The sequence below is a fragment of the Alligator sinensis genome, unplaced genomic scaffold (genome assembly GCF_000455745.1).
Source record: "Alligator sinensis unplaced genomic scaffold, ASM45574v1 scaffold125_1, whole genome shotgun sequence".
Lineage (NCBI taxonomy): Eukaryota > Metazoa > Chordata > Crocodylia > Alligatoridae > Alligator > Alligator sinensis.
In genome coordinates this window covers 1,410,515-1,434,557 of record NW_005841893.1, presented here as the reverse complement: position 1 = coordinate 1,434,557, position 24,043 = coordinate 1,410,515, and the positions used below count along the sequence as shown (strand labels likewise).

The window sequence follows — 24,043 nt, the reverse complement described above, 5'->3', positions numbered from 1 at the left end:
GGCTACTAACAATACTTTTCTTGGCCTCTAGCAAAGCCAGGTACTAATAAGACCTATTCCAAGTGATTTAATCACACCTTCTCACTTGGCGGGGAGAGGGGGAGGGGACAGCAGCTGAAATAGCAGAAGGTAAGTTACCAATGGGAATTCCAGAAATAAAACCAGAGCTAAAATGCAAATGTAAAACTGGCTATGGAAATTCCCCAAACTTTCTGAAAATAAAACGAACTAGGACTACACACAAACAAACAAAAAGATAATTGGACTTTATAACCCAAGACTCATGAACTCTCCCGTGAAACATTAATTTTATAAGTAATGATGATTACTACAAATTCAGAACCTAAACAGCAGCAAGACTCGCTTTTAAAAGTGACCAAAAATCTTTTTTTTTTTTTTTTTTCAGCGTACTGATTTTGGATACAAACTGCACCCACATTACTGAAAATGAAATTGGGCAGCCTTAAAAGCAGGGCCATGATTTAAAATGTGATCCTCTTACCCATCTTTTAAATCTATTCATTCTCCTTTGTATTTCATCTTTGGCTGGGTGAAAGTAGGGAGGAAAATTCATGGGTGGCATCAAGTTAAAAGACCTTAAACATTACACAATGTCCTGGGCCTGATCCAATGCCTCACAAAATCAGTGAAATGACTCCCCAACTTTGGATCAGGCCAGGTGAACATCTGAGGCTGCTGAAGAGTGGAGTCTCAATCAGCATATACCCCTCCTAAAAAGGCATTTTTGTGAATTTTTCATAGTAAGGCATACTAATTAAGACCTGTTGCAAACTAATGAATTTTGTGAATTAGCAAGTGGAAAACATAAAAGCAAAGATGTTGCAGCACAAAGCAATCAAGTAGTATACTTCCTGAAATAATGAAGTTTCAATAAGCAGACCTCACTCCAGGCTCTGCTTTTATACCTTTCTGGAAAGGACTAATATTTGAGTTAGCAAGATTCTTCTACATAAGGTCAAAGAAACCAGGTAATGAAAAAACATGTTTCTAAAAGCCCATTCAAAGGACTTAGGCTTTTCAAATGTTAAAGGACTGCAATGATTCTGAAGAGACCTGCAATGCCCCCACTGCTAGCAGGAAATGTTCTCCCATTAACAGATTTCACCTACTTTGTTGCTCTTGGAGTATTCATAATGCTTCTCCTCCATTTTCCTGTGTTTGGAGGAAGAAGGATCCTTGTGGTTGCTCTTGCTCTTGGCAGTGCTGTTGATTGTGGCAGGCAGTCGGCAGCAGGTACTGCTCTCATTGTTGTGCCTCTTTTGTGCCTTCTTGGCCGGCTTCTGTGCAGGAGACACTGGTGGTAGCGGTGGCAGCAACAGATCTTTCTTCTGAACTTCATAGGAACATTTCAATACTCTGGAGATGGGAAATTAACTTATCACTTGGGATATACTTGGCGTATATTATAGGGTTTTTGAGAAAATTAAATTATATGATGCAATGATTATGTTTATTCAGCTGGAGATGCTGGGCATGTGAGATGACTAACAGAATGCATCCACAAAAAGCAAGAGGAAACTTTAGGGACTTTCTGGTGATACAAAGAACACGCCTTCCATTGTCAACAAGATGCAGAAGATCAGTTTTGAAACAGGGACAGAGAAAATCTCAGATTGGTTATTAGAGGAAAAATTTTACAAGTGAACAGTTTGGAATTTAAAAGTAACACTCCTCAAAACAGAGCCATTTTCCTCCCCTTCCTTCACTCTCCAGGGATATCTACAGTTAAGAAACTTGAATCTTTATGAAAGGATGCCCTGACCAGTGCACACTACTACTGCATGTTGCTTATTTGAAGTGATTTACTTCTCTAATTTGGCAGAATGCATATTCATCACCTGAAATCATCTCCTATTACATGAGTTGAGAGAATTCAACTGAATATACTCTAAAGACTAGCCAATTAAGTTACCTCACACACACAACTGTTGAGATGGAGATTTTCATTTGAGTTTTGTGTCTCAGTAAAGCTGCCTTTTAAGTAGTTTACAAAATGCTGTAATCATCATGGTCCAGATAATCAGTAAACTCAAGCAGTTGCATGCTACTCGTACAATGCAAAGCAGTTACACATCTCACTTGGGTAAATACTTAAGTTGGATTTGCAGCTTCTTTAAGTTGCCAAAATGGCACAAAGTGTCTAAACCAGAGATTTTCAAACAGGGTGCCCAGGCACCCTGGGGTACCGTTAGAGCTTTTCAGACATGCCACTCAATGTTAGCACTGTTAGGTGTCACACTTGATTCACAAGATCAACCGGACAATGTCAAATAAGAATCCATAGTGTTAAAAAAATTCTAAACTGATGACCTTTGAGTTCTTTGCCATAGAGAAGTTGCTGTATTCTTTTTCCATAGTCAAAAAATGAATGAAAACCAACTAAGAGCTGGCATTTTTCAGGGGTGGCCTAAGCCTAACTAGAGGTGCCTTAAGCCTAAAAAGGTTGAGAACCATTGATAGAGACTACACCCAGCTGAATCTGGCCTGGAATCCAAGCCAAACTTACATCTGTCCCAGTTTAACTCCACCCTTTCAGGAGATAAAGATGTAGCCATGTCCCATGTTCTAAAGAGACACAGGTCTTTGTTATGACAAAGAGGGAGACCAATTCTAAAATCAAAAAGCTTTTCCCTAGTAAAGCTGTGCTACCAGAACCCAACTATTTAAATGCTGGGACCATCAGAACAAGCCTCACATCTGACACTAGTTGCTCCCGTTTTTTTCTGCAGATGGGCAGTTTCCTTACAGTGCCAGGACTGAAGCCATAAGAGATTTATAGATCAAAGTCAACACCTTGAATTCAACTCAAAAGTAAATAGGAATAGAGTGCAAGATGCTAGAAATTTCATGCAACAGGCTCCCCGTCAATTAACCCTGCCAATTAAGTGGGTAGTTGCATGAAGCATTAGCAATAGAATAAGAGAGCCCTACCACCATGCCATAATCTGAGGTGCTAAGGCAAATCCAACAGGAACTTCAGTTATCATGCTGGATGCTAGGGGAAAAATAAAATTTTGGTCATCAGTGCCACCAGGATTCCAGGAGTAGTCACAGAACATCTGAAAATGGTGGCCCTTTCGGATAAAAGATGCACATGCTGCCCTCTTAATGAAAGGAAGGACAGTCTACTCCTATACTAAAAAGCATGGTGGATCCAGCATTGGCTAGAACATGCTCTTCGAAGTACCACCGTCCCTGGGGGAGGGGGAGAATTGGGCGACTGCCCCGGGCCTCACAGAGCTGGATGGAGCAGCTGCAGCAACTCCGTGCTGCTGCTGGCTTTACGTCTGGCGACTCGCCCCCCCCCCCCCCCCCCCCCAGCTTCCTTGCATCCGGGAGCAGGACCCTGCACAGGCTGATTTGCCCTGGGCCCTGCACCCTGCTCAGGTCATCTCTGGGCACAGGCAAGAACAAAAGACACTGCACCATCTGGGTCTCATTATAGCAACAGAGTTGCTGCTCAGTCTCTCCACTGATGACCTCATGGCTCATGTCTCCCTACTGGCTCACATGTGCCGAGTGGGAGTAGCTACTTAAAATAGATGATCAGTCACCACCACCATCTGTGACCTAAGATAGGAAGGAGTCAGACCATGCTAAGCAGACACTGCCTTCCCACTCAAGCTCTGAAGGCAAGTTGCCAAAATCTCACAGTTGATGACATCAAAGGTAGCAGCTGAATCAGATCTATCAGCATGCACACTTCTTGTCCATCACTAAGAGATCATCAACTTGTCCACCATTCTTGTCCATCACTAAGAGATCATCAACTAACAAGACAAGCACAGTTGGCACTAATCAGAAGCCGCTAAAAATATAGAAACATCAAGGAAATCAGGAGACTTGATGAGTGAGGCTTCTTCACTACACTACAACCTTCTCAAGCAGAAGGCTATGAAATCAGCTCAGCACAGCTTCCAAAGAATGAAAACAAATGCTGAGTCTAAGAGGTAGGGGACAGCAAGAGAAGAGACCAAAAAGAAAAAAAAAATGGATAAAAGTTGGGAGAACAAAAATATTTTTGTATTTCACCCTGAAAGATCCCAAAGCGCTTGAATTATTACACAAAATAAACATACAGTTCATCTACCACAACATTCAGCCACCTCTTGGGTGACAGACAGCAACAGTTTCTTAGCAGAAACTACACTACACCACAGTTTAGAAAAGACTAAATGCCACCCTTTTCTGAGGGAAAAGGGTAAGCAGACAGGATGTAACTTCCCAGACAACAGTTGCAACTGGGAAACCAGTTTTGCAAAGATTCCTCAGGAATGTTAATAACTTTGACTTGTTCAGGACCATATATTATTATTTGCACGCCATCAAAAAGATGGCAATTCCACTAAAATTACACAGGGACGTTCGTTATGTACAGCTTGAGAGGGAAGAGCATCATGCCCTGCAAGGCCAGAAGAATTTCCTGCACTAGTTCTGGGTCCCTTGAGCCACGCACTATTTAAACTTAGAATGGTGGCTCTTGCTGCTAGGTGAGGGAAGTTATCCATTTCAACATGTAAACATGAAAGACCTGGTTCTGATCTCAGGCTGATGTAAATCAGTAATAATTATGCTGTCAAGGACACACTGAAGTCAGCAGTGTGTCATCAGCGAGAGAAGAAAAGTCAACCCTAGAACTTCTCTTCATGAAGGATTAGTACCATAAGGAGAGGAAAACAGGTATGCTGTCAATAGTAACTGTATCTGCAACAAAAAATGTAAATAAATGAAAGTTTCTTTAGCTGTCTTGTGGACTCCAGGCCAAAAAAAATAAATTTACACCAAACTAAGTTTCATATAACACATTGTATTACATAAACCCACAGCTGAAGGGAGGAGAGAGGAAAGAATTCCTCATCCAAACCTTTTTAAAGAAAGAACTCAGTTTCATATATTGTGTTGGCATCTTCCTCCTCTATACTCACTTCATTTTACTGGAGTCTTTGTCACCTGAAGCTTGCAATGATTTGGTTTCTTTCTCCAACTTGATTATTTTCCTATCAGTCTCTTTCTCTACGTCTCCCTGTTAACAGAAAATTCATCACTTAGGCTCTAAAAACACGTGAAAAAAGCAAGCTTGTGTAGCTAAATATGATTTGTTAGTCTTTAAAAAAAAAGAAGCTGGGAATAAAAACATACAGCCCTAGAGCACATTATTAATCTAAACTTCAGCTTTGCTGAAAAGGATCCCAAATGGGACTGTCTCATTTTGCAAGACACATTTATTTTGGTAGATGAAGCAGAAATGCTGAACATCTCTCATCAATCCCACTCCAGAAGAAACTAAGTATTTTTTAACGTACCCCATTGAACGCTAGTATTTTAGATCTACTGGTAGTGTCTTATTTCTAATGAATATGAATCAGACAAAGCACAGAAAGGCTGAAGCACATTAAAATTCCTTCTGGCAAAGTCATCAAAGGCAAGTGATTGTGTTTTGCGATATGCTTTGTTTGCCAAAAGGAAAAAAAAATAGCATACCCAAGAATGAAATGACACATGGATTCCCCAAGGTCATTTTAACAGAAATCAGGTACAGGGGGAATTTTTTTTTTTTTTTTTTTTTTTAAATAGTTGGAATAATTGCTCATATGCTTCCCCCAGGAAACTACCAGCATCTCAGACAGATACACAGATATGACCAGGTAAATAAACCTTTAAAATGCATATTGCAACACCTATGGAACAAAGTATTTGTATATATATTTATCAAAATTTCAGCCTAACTGGGTGAAACATTAAATGTTATTTAAAAAATTTAACATTTAAATGTATTCAAGCAACCTGACTCATAGAGATGTTGGTGCCAGCAATGTGCATCCAAGAAGGCCTCTCTAAATGTTCACCTGCAGTGCAGTCTCCACAGCTCATGTTGACATGACTGAAAAAGTTCTAAACTAGTTCATCCAGGTGTTGGTATCTATGGTAGCCCAAAGCAACAGAGAGCTCAGTGTGAGCTGCAAAACTTGCCTGAGAAATGGGGTAAATTCCCAGAAGAGGCCACACTGAGATCTGTGCTGCTATGGCTACACTGCTCACAGGGCCTGTTTGACTGCTGTGCAGACATAGCCTAAGAAGGTGAGATGTCACTTTGCAAAGGGCCTGATCCTGTGAGGTGCCAAGCGCACTTAAATTTATATCATCCACAAAAGATGTCAATTTGAGACGTGTAGTATCTCAATGCCATGGAGACAAAGCAAAATGTGCATCTCCACATAATTTTAAAATCAAATGTAATATGAAACCTTCAGCCTTCTGTGCCATAGGCACAGATGTCATTCCCCAACAAGCTTGAGAATTTGTTTCAGCCTGTCCCAGTAAAATTGAGCAAACACCTGAAAAAGGACAGTCTTCCACTAGCTGGTTGGGTACTGGTAGAATCATAGAAAGTCAGGGTTGGAAGGGACCTCAGGAGGTCCAGCCCCAGCTAGATCATTCCAGCCAAAGCTTTGTCCAGCCAGGTTTTTAAAACCCTAAAGGATGGAGCTTCCCCCACCACTCTGAGTAACCTGTTCCAGTGTTTTACTGCCCTCTTAGTGAGAACATTCTTCCTAATATCTAACCTAAACTTCCCTTGCTGCACCTTGAAACCATTGCTCCTTTGTCTGTCATCTGCCACCACTCAGAATAGCCTAGTTCCATCCTCTAACCACCCTTCAGGTAGCTGAAGGCTGCTATTATGTCTCCTCTCAGTCTCCTCTTCTCTAGACTAAATACACCCAGTTTCCTCAACCTCTCCTCATAAGTCATGTCCCCCAGCCCCCTCACCATTTTTGTCACCCTTCACTGGACTCTCTCCAATTTCTCCACATCCTTTCTGTAGTGGGGAGCTCAAAACTGAACACAGTACTCCAGATGTGGCCTCGCCAGTGCTGAATAGAGGGAAATAATCACTTCCCTTGACCTGCTAGCAACACTCCTATCAATGCAGCCCAGCATCCCGTTAGCCTTCTTGGCAACTACAGCAGTGTAGCTCACAAAGCATGGAGCTCAGGATGGGTGAGCTGCCTGAGCACTTAGCCCAAGTCCTGGGAAGGTTTCACAGTCACACAGGACACCTTGCTGCTGTAGTCAGGTACTGCTGTTTGAGCTAGTTTAGTGCTACACAGGGCACATCTCCACAAGCTACATTTGCCCCTTTGGACTGCAGTACAGACATACATAGCATCTGGTAATGCATCTCTTTGTTGGGGGGCAAGAGATGAAGGAACAGATTTACTGCCTCCTCTCTCTACAGGACAATGCCTGCTAATCTCTCCCCAGGTTTTCTGCCATTTCTCATAGCCTTCCCTATTGCTGTGGGCCCTCCCTCTCAAAAGACAGTAGTCAATCCTTCTCCCGTAGAAACAATGCGTTAACTGGCTCGGAAACAGTAGGGTTTAAAAAAGCCCTGCACCTCATAATTCACCCTTAACTGGTGGGACAATAACAAATCTGGAGTTGTCTGAAGAGTGAGAAGCAGCCCTGGACCAAAAATGGGAACAGGGCCTGAAATAGCTACAACAAATATACTCCGCACATGTACTCCTTGTGGATACTACAGTCAGTTAACTGCACGTACCTTGCAGTCATCTGGCACTCGCACATGATCCAGTGTGCCTTGCAAGAACTGGCACTCAGAGCAAGTAAGGGAACTACTGCTACCACTACTCCTACTTCAGCTGAAGGGTCTGTCCATTAGCTCATTAACTGTTCTTTAGCTCAGGCTTCTTTAGCATAAGAGCCAGTGTTAAGCTCTATCTACTTGCATGTTTCTAAGGTCAGATGTAGTATTAGAAGTTAATTTTCTCTGTTTTTAAATCCAAACAACAGCTAGACAAGTTCCCTGATTATATTCAGGAACACTTCCATCTATTACCAAAACACTCACAAGCCCTTAGTGGAACACAAGTTGGGCCTATGGTCAGTCTATGCACTACTTTTTTTATAATCTTTTAAATTACAGGTGTGGTTTTTTTAAACTCAGTTACTGGTACAACCCTGAAAGTGGATGACAATACAATACTGCTTCTTCCAGTTTGTGCAGTGTAAGCACCTTCACAGTGGTACAGCTGAATCTGCTCTGATGGGACTAGATGACCTAAGCCAGGGGTAAGCAACGTTTTTTGACTGAAGTGCCGAAAAAAACACAATGTCTACCTTGGAAAGTGCCGGAGTGCCGACATGCCAGAGCCCAGAGCAGCTGTTTGCAGCCTCCCAGCTGCAGCTGGCCCACGGAGTCCAGTCTACTTGCAGCAGGGCTTGCAGCCTCCCAACCGCCTACTGGGAGCAGCCTGGGCTCTGTGACTGGCAGCAACTGATTAGGCTGGCGGTGGTGTGCCGAGCAAAATGGCCTTGCATGCCATGCTCAGCATGCGTGCCGGGGGTTGCTGACTCCTGAACTAAACTGTACTGGTATCAATTAAAGAGGTACAACTCGTGTAAGGCACCCCTCTCTGCTGAACTACTGAAGATTTCACTTTAAGCATCCACACAAATAGGAAAGAGGGGTGTTCTGCAGTAAATACGAAGAGCCTTACAAGGACGAATAGCACAGCACAAGGAAGCATTTCAAACACTATGCTACTTGCAGCAAAAGAGCACTTCAGCCTTCTCTACTTCCAGTACTGCTTTGTGGATAAGTTCACTGACAGTGGAAGCAATTTAAAAGAGGAATCAGCAGACTTGCCTGCAGGGGACATTCATAGACCTGGTTTAATGTTCTTCCAATGTCTTTCAACATATGCTGAAAAATGCCCTTTCAAGAGCAAAATTTGCACACACCTTTCAACTTTTGCATGACTTTTCTTAAAAAAAAAAAGCCAAAATATCAACATTTTATTGGAAAAATCATCAAATTCCTATTTGCTGAATAACTATCTGGATCCTTCTAAGTTTTTACCAGGTCCGGAGGAAAACGTGAAAAAATTTCATTTCAAAGCTTGTGAAATTGAAATCAATTCCAACTGTTAGTATGTTTCTCAAGCAGTTCCACATTCTCAGTCCACTGAATAACGTTTCCAATGTAGTGAGAAATTCCCCTATCCCAACCGTCCCCCAGCTCTCACCTTCCTCTTAAGAGGCTTGTTAGGAGTTTCTGTGCTTTTCTTTTCCAAATCCCGCTTCCTTGCACTTGAGAGCTTTTTCCCCTCAACCTTTTTCTGGTGGTTCCCTTTCCCAGGTGGCTGAGGGACCCTTGTAAGGAGAGCAAGCTCAATTTTGACAATGAGAGCATGAGGGGTTATGAAGTCTCTCAGAGGTGGTAACTTCTTATCCCTGATAGGCAAAAGAAATTTGTTTCTATGAAAGTCCTCTCTGACCACAACGGTAGACTTATTGCCACTAGTCCTGGTGTGAGTTGTGCTCTGGCTTTGAGCTAAGGGGCCGAGAGAAAAATGCTCTGGGTCACAGCCAGTCAAAGTATCTTTCACAGGCTTTGGGTCCAAAAATGGTTTAGAGGCTGCTTGACGTTGCTTGTGCTTTTTCTTTTCAGAGGACTCTTGGACTGTAGTCTTGGAGTCCTTTTTATCACTGGATTTTGGCCTCCCTTTTGTTTGTACTTTCTGCTTGTCCCTGGAAGACTGGTCTTTAACCTCATATGGACCAGGCTCACTTTCCACTTTCAGGCCACCCTTGGGTTCCTCCTGTAGTGGTATCTTGCTGGGCTTCTTGGTACCAACTGTCTGCCTCTGCGAAGGCCCCTCAGCATCTGTGGGAGACTTCTGGCAATTCCGTTTGGTAGGAAGATGGCCCTCCAGTGGAGCCCTGGCTGCTTTGCTGGAGTTTTTGTGATGAAGCTCCTTTGATCCAGAACGCTCATGAGTGGAGCTGCTGCTGCTGCTGTGGCTGCTCCCCTTCCCCTGACCCTTGCTCTCAAGGTGACCGTGTGAATGGACCACCTCGCTGAGGTTCTCAGTAGCTGCTGTTGGTGGGTTCACCTTGGTTAGCCAGTTGTCCAGCTGCCATTTATTTGATGTTGGTGGCTCAGGCTGTGGGGGAAGGGGGAGGGGAGGTGGGGAGGAAAGAAAGAAAGGCTTCAGGGATTTTATTCATATTTGCAGGTCAGATCTCCCAGATGCACTCAAAACCTATGAAATGTTGCCCTTTCTATGAAAGGCACTGATCATGAAAGAGATTACATTCAGATGTTCATAAGAAACACACAATGGAGAAAAAAACCCTCTCTCTTTTGCACAGGGCAAATCTGACAATTCACAAAGAAATTCTGGTCCTCAGTTATCTTAATTTTTCACGTGAAAGCTTGGCCCAGTCTTACTCTGTAACAGAAGCACCTTTGTCACCTGATGGCTGGGTGCTATTAACACAACAGAATCAAAGACAGAAACTTTACAAAGTAGCTTGCATCCATCCCTAAAGTTCTCTTGAACCTACATGAAAAGATACTTCTATCACTATCCCTCTTTCGATGCCTAAGTATATATTTTGTATTTATAGATTGGAATTGTGTCTTAAGTGAAACATGTGGGCCCCAAAAGTTATAAAAAAAACAAGCTTTGGCACTGGAGTATACATCAGAAAATATAAATTAAGAATATTTCTGCCTCTCGCCCACTAAAGTTTTCCAGTTGTCAGTGGCCCTCAGATGCATTCTAGCAGTTGTGCATTAGAGTATCAATAGGCTTTCAAACTTTTTTTTAAGCCATGCCCCTTGTGCCAGGGGCACATTTTACCTCCTTCAAAAGGCATCCAAACTTTACTCAAATGAAACCTGCAATTGATCAATAAATCTGAGAAGCAGGGGTTATGTCTGATAGGGGTGGTGTCAAAAGACCTATTGCTTTTGTGCTTCTCATGCTTTCTGGCACTAGCAAGCCTCAGTAAACCATGTGATCAAATAACCTACCTATGCATGTGCTTCTAACAGTTATAATACAAGACAGAAAATTAAAGGATGGGGCAGGGAGAGAAGAAGTGAAAAACAATTAAGATATATACACTGCTACTGAATCCCCCTGAATCAAACAGAGAAAATGTAAAATTGTATCTTTCCAGCTATTAATGCAGGAACACTTTGCAGTTGTTTCTTTCTCCGTTTTTCCTCCACACCACAGAGTAGGAGAGAGACAGAGAGAGACCTTGCTCCTATGACATGTTGCCCACAGCATGGCATCATGCCCAGCGCTTAACTGGGATGTGGAAAACACATTTTCATTTCTGAAGTGATTTTTTTTAATGCATCTGGTCTCAATTATGAAACTATAAAGCATTATCTGGAGTTTGGTTTCCCAACTAAGTCAATAAGGCCTCCAAAGCACTAGCATAGCAGTAACTGAGCCCAACTCAACAAGCAGCAAGTCCAGTCACATTCCAGTGGAACCTTCCTACAGGTCTGGTCACTTCAGATGCAGTCGAAAGAGAATTCTCTCTCATCATTTGCATGCCATCCCCCATTTTATTTTAAAAGGAATTGAGCTACTCTAAAAGGAAGGGGGAGAGAGAGAGAACAATCTCATTTTAAATGGCAGAAACTGTCAGGGCTGCTCACAATTTAAGTTTCCGCAGTAGTTACATACTCAGAGATGGGCCTGAGCCCCCACAGAAAGTACTGATCCACCCCTTCCCAAAGTTCAACTGCAAGCTCTGCTCCCTCTTTGTTTCTATCCATTACTTTCGAGTAGGGAGGGAGGGGGGAAAGAAATAGTGCATGAAATTCCTTATGGGAAATAAAGAGAGAGGCAAAGACTTTAAAACACACTTTCTAAATCCCAATTAGACAGTTACTGAGTCCTATTTCATTAATGAGCTTTGAAAGTTGAACAGAAAAAAAGTGTTTGTGGAAGTAGCATGGAACGTAATGGATGCCTGCACTATAAGGTGATGACAGCCTGTCCCAGGCTTCTGGAATCATGTTGGTATCCAGTCAATGAGAAGCCTGAAGCAAAAAGCTTTGTTAAGCTCCCCCTATGTCACGTGCAGTCACCTCACAGGCACTCACAACACAGACACAGTACCTCAGGCACCAAAGTTCTTGGTGGCTCATTTGCTTCACTGTCACTCGAACTGCTCTCGCTCTCCGAGTCTGAAGAGCTGTCTGAGTCACTGGTGCTCCCTGATTCTGCGCTGCTGGAATGTGCTGATGACACACTCTCAGGCTGTGATTGTGGGGCACTGAAAAGCAATTGGGAGATAAAATTAGAAAGCAGTCATGGGTGAGAGTGTTATTTTTTTTGCAGTGATATGACAGCATTCAGAATTAAAACAACTAAGTTATGTTTTGGCATTGGTGGGGAAGGGTAGAAAGCAGAAGGAATTCATTAAAATGAATACTTTAAAAAAGTATTTCTTTTACTTAAAAGAAAAGCAGAGGCTCCAAAGCCTCTTGAGATATACTCATCCCCAGCCAGATTTTGACCTGTGACATTAACAGGTTGTGAAGATGTATTTATGGGGCTGTCTACCAAAAGCAAAAAGCTGGCAGAGGTTTTTAAAGTCCATTTCTCTGAAAAACCAGTCCTCATTGGGACAGATGCCAATTACACAGCAAAAAGCAAGCAGTAGAAAAATCAGTTCTCTTGAAAGGGCTCTCTCACTTCCCTAGCTCCCTCCAGTTTCCTTTACTTCAGCAGCATAACTGAACTGAACTGTCATAGTCAAAATAATAGCTGTGCTATGCTGGAGCATCATCCAGAACACCCAAGCTGAAGTGGTCTTTCCTGAAATGTGCTTGATACAGAACTGTACAAAGCTGAGTAGAAACTGGGACTTATAAGCACAAACACATTTTGGAAAGGGGCTAAAAGATTATGGTTCTAACAAAATTATGGTTCTGACTTAAGAAAGCCCTTTCCCATGTCAACATCAATTTGCCTGCAACTCAGGCAAACACTTTTCTTGTTGATCTAGACTCATACTGTGAGAAAACTACATTTTAAGGGGATTCCCAGAGGCAAACTTATTATCAGTGCCAAAAACTAGCAAGGCCCCTGCGCAAGACTCACTTTGTAGACTATTACCCTTTTGTTGGAGTATACAATTATGAGCCAAAAACGTGGTCTATATTTATGCAATTTCTGCTTCGGAAAGTTCTGGGCTTGGATTTTTTTTTTGGGGGTGGGAGCACATGCCCAGTTATTTCACCTTGAATAATGCTGCTTATAAGCAATACCCTGACGAGTGAAAATCAGATATGTGCATTACACGTCAAGTCAGCGCAAGGAAGAAACCATATGGATACAGGACTGAAAGAAAGGCTAGATTTGGCCAATCATCTATCCAACTTCAAGTCATGCTCATATTTTAGTACTTTAGCTTACAAACAACCCATGTTGCCTAAGCCATTTTTCATGCCTAGCTTTAGACAGCCAGATATAGAAGTTTGTATTTATGATAGAAATAAGTAGACTGGTGCTCAAAAGGTGCTGCAAGCTCTCTTTCAAACATAATAGCTTTTACTTTATCCCATTCACTTCTGTGTACAAACATCAGTCACATTTTTCTTTCTGTTACTCTAGTTAATTTTGGAACAGACAGTACCTTGGAGGAGCAGATGAGGGAGGTGGCTTTTCAGTGGCCTGAGTATTTACAAAAACAAAGAAGGAAAGGGGAAGAGGTTAAATTAAGGAGCTTAAAATAACAGATTGCGTGATTTAAAGAGACTTCAGCATGCATAGAACATAAAATGCCTAGAACTGACATGATCATCATCACTGTCTTCAGTATCGCTGAGCTGAAGATCATTTTGTAGCATTCTGCAAGATAAAAAAAACAAAAGGATCAGTGTAGAGAGCTGCACTTCAAAAAAAGGACAGACCACAAGAACTGACTCTGCCCTTTGAAAGTTCGCTGCTTGGTTCTGATACCAGTCTTTGAAAAAAGCAGCAGCTTTTCAAGACTTAGCATATTCTACCACTCAGTTTCCTTATTACTTGAATAAACCACAAATATAAACATCAAGGCTGAGTTTTCTCACTATGTTTTTCCTCAGATGTCAAAGTGCTTTATCAAGCAGGACAGTATCAGCCTCTTCACTTTACAGGTGGGAAAAAAATGAGGCATAGAAAGGGGAAGTGACTTGCACGGGGTCACCAACCGAGACACCAGCAGATAATATTTGGGACATCCACATTTCATCCCCAAGTGCCAACCCAGTGCTCTAAATCTACTAGTCCACATTGCTTTCCATTACAATACAGAAGCAGTCTACATGTACCAGAAGCAATGCAAACGAACATATGTATTCACTTCATTTTTTCTTGGACAGTAATTACTCCCATCACTAGACAGGATCTCTTTCTGCTGCTGTAGTCTCCAAATGAAAAACACCCAGGTAAATGCCAAGGTCAAGCTGAACTTCTACCTCTCTCTCTCATCTACACAACAACTTTGCGCTCCTGCAAACTGCACTGCAAAATGTAACATTTGGTACAACAGAGAGATACAAGGTAAAATATCAATGGACAAATTCCACGCTCACACTGCCGGGACAGGAGAATGGTTGCTTGCACGTGTCCAATAGTAGAACTTGGTCATAGATTTATTCATAAATAGGTAAATGTCTACTCATAAATATATAGATGTCTACTATCACAAAGTATAATGCTCTGTGTTGTCTCACAGCTGCAAGAAGATGCTTAAAAAGGCTGATTTTAAAAGAGGGAAAAAAGTGCCTTGAGGGCCCCAGAATTTTGTTTTGCTCTCAATGACGTATAAGGGCAGCTGAAAGTGCTGTAAAATATGCACACACAAAACCTCTGCTAATTCAAAAGATAAGAGATGAGACAAAGCCAAGGAAATAAAGGTTTTTAGTTGATTTAAAACTGTTTGTTTACTACCTTTATTCAAACCAACTGCTAATTAATTTTGGGGGGGCAAAGGTCTCCTTGTTAAAGGATCCATGTGACCAACACTGGCTGGTGAGAGAACTCATAGTACATTTATTGAGAGACTCCCCACAAAGTTCTCTAGCAAAGCCAAGGAAACATGGATTTGAAATTCTGGCAACTGCTTAGCATATTTTTGAAAAATCCTTAAGACAGGACTGTCAAACTCATCCACCCTCTGCTTCAGTCAGGGTTGGACTGCAAGATTCCTTGCAGGTTGGATCTGGACCCACTTGCAACAGTGGGATTAGTGGCATGAAGGATCCAGACAGCTACTGTCTGCTCTGCTGCCAACATGCAGCCCCCAACAGGGCTCTGCACCCTGAACTCAGTGGTAGGCTCCACCTCTGCTTAAACCATCCCTGAAATCCTGGATTTGCCCCCTGCAGCCTCTGCCCTGTGCTTCCCTCCCCTTCCTTCCCGCCCTGCCACTTACCCTGAGTTGCAGCTTCAGCTCTTGCCCCACCCCAGGTCAGAGCACGTGTTGGCTTCAGCCCCTGCCTGCCCACCCAGCCAGGAAGCAGCAGCACCATTTCCAGCTCCAACCCTGGGGCCAGGTAGCAGGGGGGAAAGTGTTAAGCTGTTCAACTCCTCTTCCACAATGGGGGCATGAATTTAAGATAACCCTCCAAATTTGTACATGGAAAATTATAGCAAATTTATAAAATCTGCATGTGTAGAATCTAATTATTGGAGGGTCAACTTAAATGCAAAGTCACCTTAGATTTGGATAAATATAGTATTTTACATTTATACTCAAAAGCACTCAGGAAAAACAAACTGATGCACATTTCCCCCAGAATTACTAAACCACTGAAACTACAGCCGTCTTTGGGGGAAACTGGGAAGATGCTTAACAAACAGCAGCTCTACACAACAGGAAATGACGAATCCCAAATCTAAACGAAACTGAAGGTACAATTAGCTTGTCAGTTGGATAAGATCTATTTTAACAGTCAGACATTAACTGGCATTTATGACTCAATAGTAACCCTGGATTTCTCTCACTGTATGTTAGGCTTGTCAAGAAACGGATTAAAGTACCACAACTCAAAATTTAATGAGAAAAGCTATTCCTTCCTGTTTGGTGTGCAAGCATGTTATTCCCATTAACACTACAGAGATTTGCACAAACATGATAAATGAAGAGACACTCAAGCAATTGTTTAGAGTAGAGGTCAGCAACTTTTCAGAGTCTTGGGCCAGAGCAACCTGGCTTGGGTCCAAGGTGGACCAGTGCTCTGACCTAGCTGCTGTTGCTGTGGCTCTCCCCTACCACTTCTCCCCACCCCTCAGCTGCAATGTGGGCGCAGCTCTGAGCTGCCCAGCGCCAGATTGTGGGCAAATTCTCCCACCACCAACATGCTGCTGGCTCTACAGGCTGTATACAGTTGCTCGCCACAGTCTACATCTGGCCCATAAGCCATATGCTGAAGAGTGCTCATTTAGAGAGTTTTTATTTTTGTTGCATGCTTTAAATTTTAGTTTCCTCTAATGACTGTTAACAAAAATGAAACAAAAATAAATCACTCCTCCCTACTCTTTCAGCATATAACACAGCTTCCTCGTATTGTATCATGAAAAAGCACAGCTTTCAAGCTTCAGGAAACACTGTAAACAAAATACCTTACAAAATCATTTGTGTTCTTACAGAATCCAAGTCATCCACTCCCTATGACATCCCAGGCCTTAGTAAAGCAAGGAAGAGAGCATTAAATCTAACTGCAATCCCCATGCTACACAACATGCCCATATACAAATAAAACACACAAGTCGCAAGTTCCACAGGACTTGTTAGGTACCTGAGCATAGAGGCTGCCAGTGAATCAACTTCTCTTTAAGTCTCTGCTAATGAAAACAAATCCAGCTGAAATTTGCCTTCAGCTTTGATGATACTAATGCTATTCTGTGAAGGAGATCTGTCAATGGACTATATCAGTAAAGCTACAAACACTGGAGGGTGTCATTCCAATACATCCAGAGAATTAATAATAGTGATCTCTGTTAATTTTTCCCCTCTATTGCTGAATTCTATAAAAATATTTTAATGTGAAATAAAAGAGAGAGAGAAAAGCATAGAAAAATTCAAATAATGAAATCCTACAGAAGGACTTCAGATATATATAACTAACCAGAAAGATTTATAAAAAGCGAACAAAGATTTTACACTATGGTAAAACATGCCAGTGCTACTTTGGGCAAGATTTCAGGAAGTGTTTTAAACAAAAAAAAAAAAAAAAAACACACAAAATTATCCTCTTTTGGACATGTGAAGTTGGACACTTTAATAAACAACTGTAGCTTCCTTAGGGGTGTTATGGGCTGGTCAAAGAGGGCTACAGATACTCCCAAGATCCCTTTTTAAGATGTGGTTTGCAATTGAAAGAGTACCAGTATTTTAATATATTGAGAGCAATATCTAAACAGTAATATTTATTAGCAAATTGCATTTGGCCATAAAACAAAAGGGAGCTTTCTGTGCCCCTTGGGTATTGGCTTCCTTGAGGAAAAAACCTGACTAGATATGTCAGGCAAAACTAACTGGCACTGCTAATCTGACACAGTCTTAAAGTTTAATATGGCAGCTGAACACTGGGAATTAAAGAACACCACTGCATTCCATCACAGCATGAAAGCAGGAGCAGCAGGAAGAGGTTCAATTACAGAAAAAAACCATACAAGTTAGTTTTCTGTGGTGATGGTTTCCTGACATTTAATATGTGATGTTCCAGCTATATATTTGGCACCTCACTAAGTGACAGAAGAGAAATAAAATGGGTCAGTATATGATCCTGAACTAAAGCTTTCGGAAAGGTAAATCAAATTTCTATAGAACTGTCAAAGGTACCAGTCAAAGCTTTAAAAAAAAAAAAAAAAAAAAAAAAGAGTTCAACTGAACCAGGAACACGGATCATAAATCTCTTCATCCTGACCACCAGATTTTACTACTCCATTGCACTGCTTTTACATTGGCATGACTCCCTTAACTTTGTTCTGAAATTTATGGCTACAAATAGATATCACTTATCCCAGAACAAAGTGCAATTGTTTAGACATCTATATCCCTTGTCCAAGGATAACTCCTAAAAAGTCAGTACTTTTATCTAGTGGGAAAGGTACTAACAGTTTATCTGGGGATACTGAAAAGTGCGTGTAAACATTTATTACCTCTCAGAGAATCATGCAATTATGTGCCTGCATAATTTTGCACATAAAACGCATGTCCACACATAATTGCATAATATTGCATACCTTAACATAGGTGGGCTCTCTACCTCCACCTCTATGGGGTTCCTGGCACTCCAGCTGGGAGCCCCACATAGAGGCACTGAGCACAGTGGCACTTGACTAGACAGCTAGTGAGTGGGGAGGGGAGCTCCTACCTGCCGGAGAGGGGGTGGGGATGTGGGGTTTGTGGGTGGAGGCTCCCCCTCCCCCCATGGTGCACAGCTCCTGCTGCCAGTGGAAGCAGCAGCAGGCCCTCAAGGGACTCATGACTGTGGAAGGCAGTGGTGCGCAGCTCAAGCTGAGTACCAGGGGCTGCACGTGCTGGCAGAGAGCCGGCCAGGCCCGACCCGCTAGCGTGTGCCTTCAAACCAGACCAGACTGGCTCTATGCCAGCATGTGGGGCTTGCAGCATGGCAGGCAGGAGCCACACATGATTCGGCCTGGCCGGGCCGACTCCAGTGGGAAGCCGCATGTGGAGACGCAGAGCCAGCCCAGTCTGATGGCATGCAATGCTCTGAGGCTCTCAGTCTGCATGCCATCAGGCTGGGCTGGCTCCATGCCTCCTGTGTGGCTTCCCACTAGAGTGCTAGAAGCCCCACATGAAGGCACAGACCTGGCCCAGCTCAATGGCACGTAGCTCCCGCTTCCACTACTGCAAGCCCCACATGCTGGCACGGAGCCTGCATGGTCTGGTCCAAAGGCATGTGGTAGCAGGCCAGGCAGGGCTGATTTTATGCCACCATGTGCAGGCCCCAGGTCTCAGTGCATAAATTTTGAATTTTTTTGTACATAATTCCCCGGGGTGTAAATTATCCTGGGATTGTGTTAGTGAATCAATAGCACAAAAATGACAGTGCATTCAGTCACTCACAAATCCCCGATTAGAAAGTGTACACATGAATTTTGGGATATTTTTGTTTCGGCACCAAACACTGGCACAACTTGTTCAGGGACAAATACAACATCTGTTCCTAGCCAGTGTCATGATTTTCTTCTCCAGAACACCAGTTTCATTTGCATGATGTACTGCCAAGTGGAATATATATTGGCATGATCCAAGAAAAAAAAAATCACCTCTGACCTGAAAATCAGGAGATGGAATCTAGAGATTAATATTACTAATTTTATTTTATTTTTTTATAGCTGTAAGCACCTGAAAGCAAGAGGATAGAACAGAATGGCATTGTCAGCCTTAGCTATATTATTGTTGCTGCAAAGCTGAAATAAGATCAGGGATTCCCACAGAGGACTTTCTGTAAATCTAGATAGGTTAACTACTTTTTACACTGCTCTTGTTACAGTGCAATACATTTTTCCTAAGATTGTTTTGTAATGACTAAGTCTTTTGTTTAAACATGTCTTTGCAGCTGTTAAAGCAAAAGTTCAAAGAAAAAATCTGGTTCAAGTTGTATATGTTTCTCTCCTTGCAGGATTCTCATACAAGTCAAAGCTCATTGGAAATTACACCATTCTAGCTCATTACTTTTGCACATACACTGAAACAGTACATAATTTTTCCTCCTCTGCCCACAAGATGCAACTATTCTCCCTGCGTAACCTGTGTTCTAAAATCAGGTCAGATCCTATGAAGTTTATTCCTAGAGTCATCCTTATTCAAGCAAGTGGTCACACTGAAGCCAACAGTATTTGGATGAGCAAGCCCTCCATTTCATCTGTATTAAGCACCCAACCCCGCTGCTCCTGTGAACATTTTCTTGCCATTAATTTTCAGAGCATCACCTTATTGCACATACCCAACCTCATGGCACTTTTCCCCACTTTTTTGAAATAATGGAAAAAGGGGCTAAAATGAGAAATCTAATATTGCCAACTGTCCTTTGGGAATAGGGAGAGTCTCATCTTTCCGCAGTCTCTAGGTAATCAGATACTAGGGCTAGGGACAGAAATTACACATAAACCTGTATAAGTGTTAAGTGATTGGAAACTAGTTCAAATTTGTAACAGAACAGAAGTTCAGTGCACATAAACTACTTTCAAAATGGCTGAAACCAGTTTAAAATAAACCTGGATGGAGGTAGCATCAGACTTAACTGATTTAGGTTAAATAGTTTTATTAAACTTCTGTCCCAGATCCCCTCCAGATTCAAGTTAACTCACAGTCCTCCAGGATCTCAGGATGCTTTGCATCTCCCCTGCAAATGCCCCTTTGCAGGGTGGATGGGCTAGCCTTGGCCCAAACGGTTTGCTCCAGCCCAGCAGGAAGGCATGCTCTACTGCCCCCCAATGGATATTTCATATCTCATTACTAGTTCCAAGCCACAAGCCTCAGTCTGCCAAACAGTTTAAAGAAATTCCTAGTTAGGTTAAAAAAAAAGTCTGTATTTCAGATACAACACTGTAAAAAGCACCAGGACAACATGAGGATGAACACTAAAACTACAACTATTTTACTGGGAAATGCTCTTTAAATTTTGCATGATCCTAAGAAGTGCCTCATCACCAGGGATCCTGGTTTTCTCCGATTAAAAATTGCAAATTCTCTGATACAGCTCTGAGCACATCTCTGCAGCATCAGCAGGTTTTGTAGGCAGCAGCTATCACCACTGGCATGGCCCTGCAGGTGAGTGGCACTGGCTGCCGAGCGTGAGCCCCAACACCCCCATCCCTTGCCGCCACTGCAGAGCCAGCCACAGAGCTGTGCTGCTGGCTGCATGCGAGCCTCCTCCTCCCCCTCCCCTGCGCAGGCGGCTGGGCGGCATGTGTGCACCACCACACTGTATCCCATATGGCTTGCCTGTAAAGCCCCCCCCGCACAGGGGCACCCCTGGCCCTGCTCCCAGCTGTGGTGTGCTACCTGGGGCCTGCAGCATCCCCTGCTTCCTCAGCCCCAAACCACCTTCCCCAGCCCTATCCCACAGCCCCCAAGCTCCTCTTACCTCTAGGATCCAGGGGCAAAGGGCATGGTTCTGCAGTGGCAGCACTTCCCGCAAAGCCCCCTTAGCCTGTATGCAGCTGCCACCACCCTGCACTGCCGTGGAGTCGGTTGCAGGGCATGTCACTGCATGCAAGCCCTCCGTTCCACACCCTGGCCAGGCAGCACACATGTGGCCCACACATGGTGGTTGCCACCACACTGCCGCTGCCATGCCCTGCGCCACTTGCCCACAAACCTGTGCAGGCGGCCGTGGGATGGTAGCGCAGGGTGCAGTGGCAGAGTTACGGTGGTGGCCTCTATGTGCGAACCCCCCTGTCAGGCCGGCCAGTACGTGTGTGGCCCACAGAGTGGCACCCCTGCCCTCACCCTCTGGCCCTGTTCCTGGAAGTGGGTACAGGGGCACACTCCCCCCGCTTCTTGATCTACCCCCCGAGCACCTTCCCTTTCCCCCGCTCTGCCCCACCCTACCCCTCACACACACTTACCTGCTGAGGTGGGTGTCAGTGTCTGTGTCTGCATGTCTGTGGGTCTGTTGCAAGGGGCATCAGGAGGGCTGCTGAGACTGGGGGGGGGGAGGGGGCTTTAATTTTTATTATGGATTTTGGGGTTTTAAATCAGAGAATTTGCAATTTTTTATCAGAGAAAACCAGGATCCCTGCTCATCACATAAGCTACCTGTGAATAAAATGCATCAATGGCATTTGGCTGTTCAACCCAACATCAAGAAAGGACAATAAGGTGTCAAATGAGTCATAGTTTCACATGGATAAACAGAAAGCCAGTTCTCAGATAACAACATTTCAACAAGTTAGACCAGTCAAAGAAAATAAACTCAGGCTAATAATTTTTAACACTTTAATTAGCTCAAGGAGTTGCCAACTTTTACACAGTCTGTGGAAACTACCACTTATGTACACGCAGTCACCCTCTGTGCAAATCTATTAAAAAGGGAGCTTTCTTAGGGAAGCAGTTCTAAAACTAATGTAGTATGTCAGACAGGAACTCAACAATGCACAAGCTGATCTCTCTCCACCAGGCTAGTCGGAGAGACAGTAGTAAAAAAGAGCTTGGCATTTTGTCTTTGAAAAAGAAAGGCTACTTCCATTCCAATGAAGCCAGGTGCTAACTTGAGGCCTGTATTCAAGAATGAAAGCCATCTGGGAAATCCTTGTATATTTTGTAGAGCTGAATGCTTAATTTGGGCGCACAGATGCACAGGGATTTCAACCTCTAATTAACCAACACAAATGCTATTTGTTTTCAGTCAACTGTACTTTGTAATGTGAACTACTAGAGGCAGCTGAATTTTCAGACAGTCACGTACGTTTTGAAGAGCAAAGAAAGAAAAGCCTGTTGCACAAATGAAAATAAAAATCAGAGATGCACCAGTTCAAGAAGAGGGTGATGAAGTCCCTAGTCAAATCATGGCTTAATTTATTTTATATGCAAATCTTAGTCACTTCTTTTCCACTCTGTTGCTAAACTCACCATGTTATTTTGGTTGACTGCACATGCAGATGTCTCCAATCAATTTTCTGGAAGGATTTAGCTTTGATGTTCTGATACAGTAGTCATCAGCAAGATAGGCTTCTACCAACATTATCAAAGGGTGAGATTTAAGATATCTCTTTTCCCTTGCAACCATAATAGAGTCACTCTGGTTATAACAATTTGCAAGCAACTTTACTGCCTTGAACTTCGTGCAGCCATTCACTCCTCAGTAAAGTATACAAGGGCCCCTAGAAAGGCAGACTATAATTTTCTCATATGGCATGGGGATGCATTCTGTACTCTCTCTATATAAAAAAAACATGTCTGCATCTTAGCAAGGCAGCAGAAAATTAGGTCTACAACTTTAAAGGCTTCTACTGTATATCACTCCTGTGGTGAAGCTTCTCTGGGGTAAGGAGTTTTATCAAGAGTCTCTAGTGGGAACACTGCCTTGGCTTAGCGAGCCTGAGAGCTTAAATTACGTCATGTCTCTAACTTATTCAGCACCAGTGGGATTTTTTTAATGAAATTCCCTATTAAAAGACATAATCATTATGATGAGGATCTAAAGAACTAACAATAGGCAGAACTTCACAAGCTCTGTTCAGTTTAGAAAACTGGTGCTCGTTGGGCTAGGAATGCTGGGACCGGAAGTCCTTGCACTTACATTGAACATAATCTGCCTACACTTTGCATTGCACAAAAACATACACTTCTTCTGGGAGGCAACAATGCTTGGAGTTTGGATGTAGAAGGGATACTGGCTGCTGCTAATATGCAGAGAAAGAGAGGCTCTCAACAGGCCTAGAAAACTGTTAACATCAGCACTTCATCAAGGCAGGTGTATTCTGAAGATGAAGCAAGTTATGATTCTTTACTCCTAGGTTTTTGGGACTTTTTTGTGGGGTGGGGAAGAAGGCAGGGCACGGTGCAGGGAGAAACCCCGTGGGCTGGATCCACTGCTTGGGGAAAGTTTGTGAGCCTGATCTGGCCTGAAAACTGGTCCTGCATTCCTCATTCAGCCCATTGGCAGGATGAGTTTGACACCCTTGCTCTGGAGCTACACGCTGCTCTTCAGAAGTTAATATGCATCTCCTTGGATCTTTGCACAAGCACACAGTGATCAGCTTCCATAGCCGTTATGTCAAGTCACACGATGTTACTGCTCGCAGCGAGCACATTATTGAGTTTGGACTTGGAAGTCTGGACTCCGGAGCTGCGGGTTGGCCACCCTTGCTCTAGAGCATCAACCAAGATCTGATATCAGTCCCTGAATGGTCTCCATCCCCCTGAACCCACTTGAACTCAAAAGACATAGCTTGCACTGCACCCTGAAACAGGGATCTATGCTAGTCTGTATTCCCTGTAGTCAGGAGTGGTACCTTAATGGCTAGCCTATCCAAAGGAAACACAGCTGAAACAAAGGTCATTCCTGCAGGGCATCCTCCAAGCTGGCAAAGGAAAAAACCTCTGGAGCTACCGACACTGGACAACTTCTAAGCAAGAAGCATCTTTCTCAGGAAGAAGCCATTGAAGAGGCCATATTTGGCACGATAAGAGTAAAACTGAGGAAGCTGGAGTCCCGTGG

At 43.1% G+C, this 24,043-nt stretch overlaps 1 protein-coding gene across 10 annotated transcripts in view; it reads right to left on the bottom strand.

Annotated features, from left to right (window-relative positions):
* The window catches only part of AFF1 (AF4/FMR2 family member 1), a 220,426-nt gene that overhangs the window by 18,536 nt on the left and 177,847 nt on the right, over positions 1-24,043 (bottom strand). For all 10 annotated transcript variants that reach the window (XM_006018091.3, XM_014517138.2, XM_025197255.1 and 7 more), the window contains 6 exons: positions 13,655-13,709; positions 13,495-13,532; positions 11,973-12,129; positions 9,069-9,989; positions 4,947-5,044; positions 1,131-1,377 (listed from right to left, as the gene is read on the bottom strand). In XM_006018091.3, the coding sequence (XP_006018153.1) occupies positions 1,131-1,377; positions 4,947-5,044; positions 9,069-9,989; positions 11,973-12,129; positions 13,495-13,532; positions 13,655-13,709 (1,516 nt within the window). The remainder of the gene's footprint in view (positions 1-1,130; positions 1,378-4,946; positions 5,045-9,068; positions 9,990-11,972; positions 12,130-13,494; positions 13,533-13,654; positions 13,710-24,043) is intronic.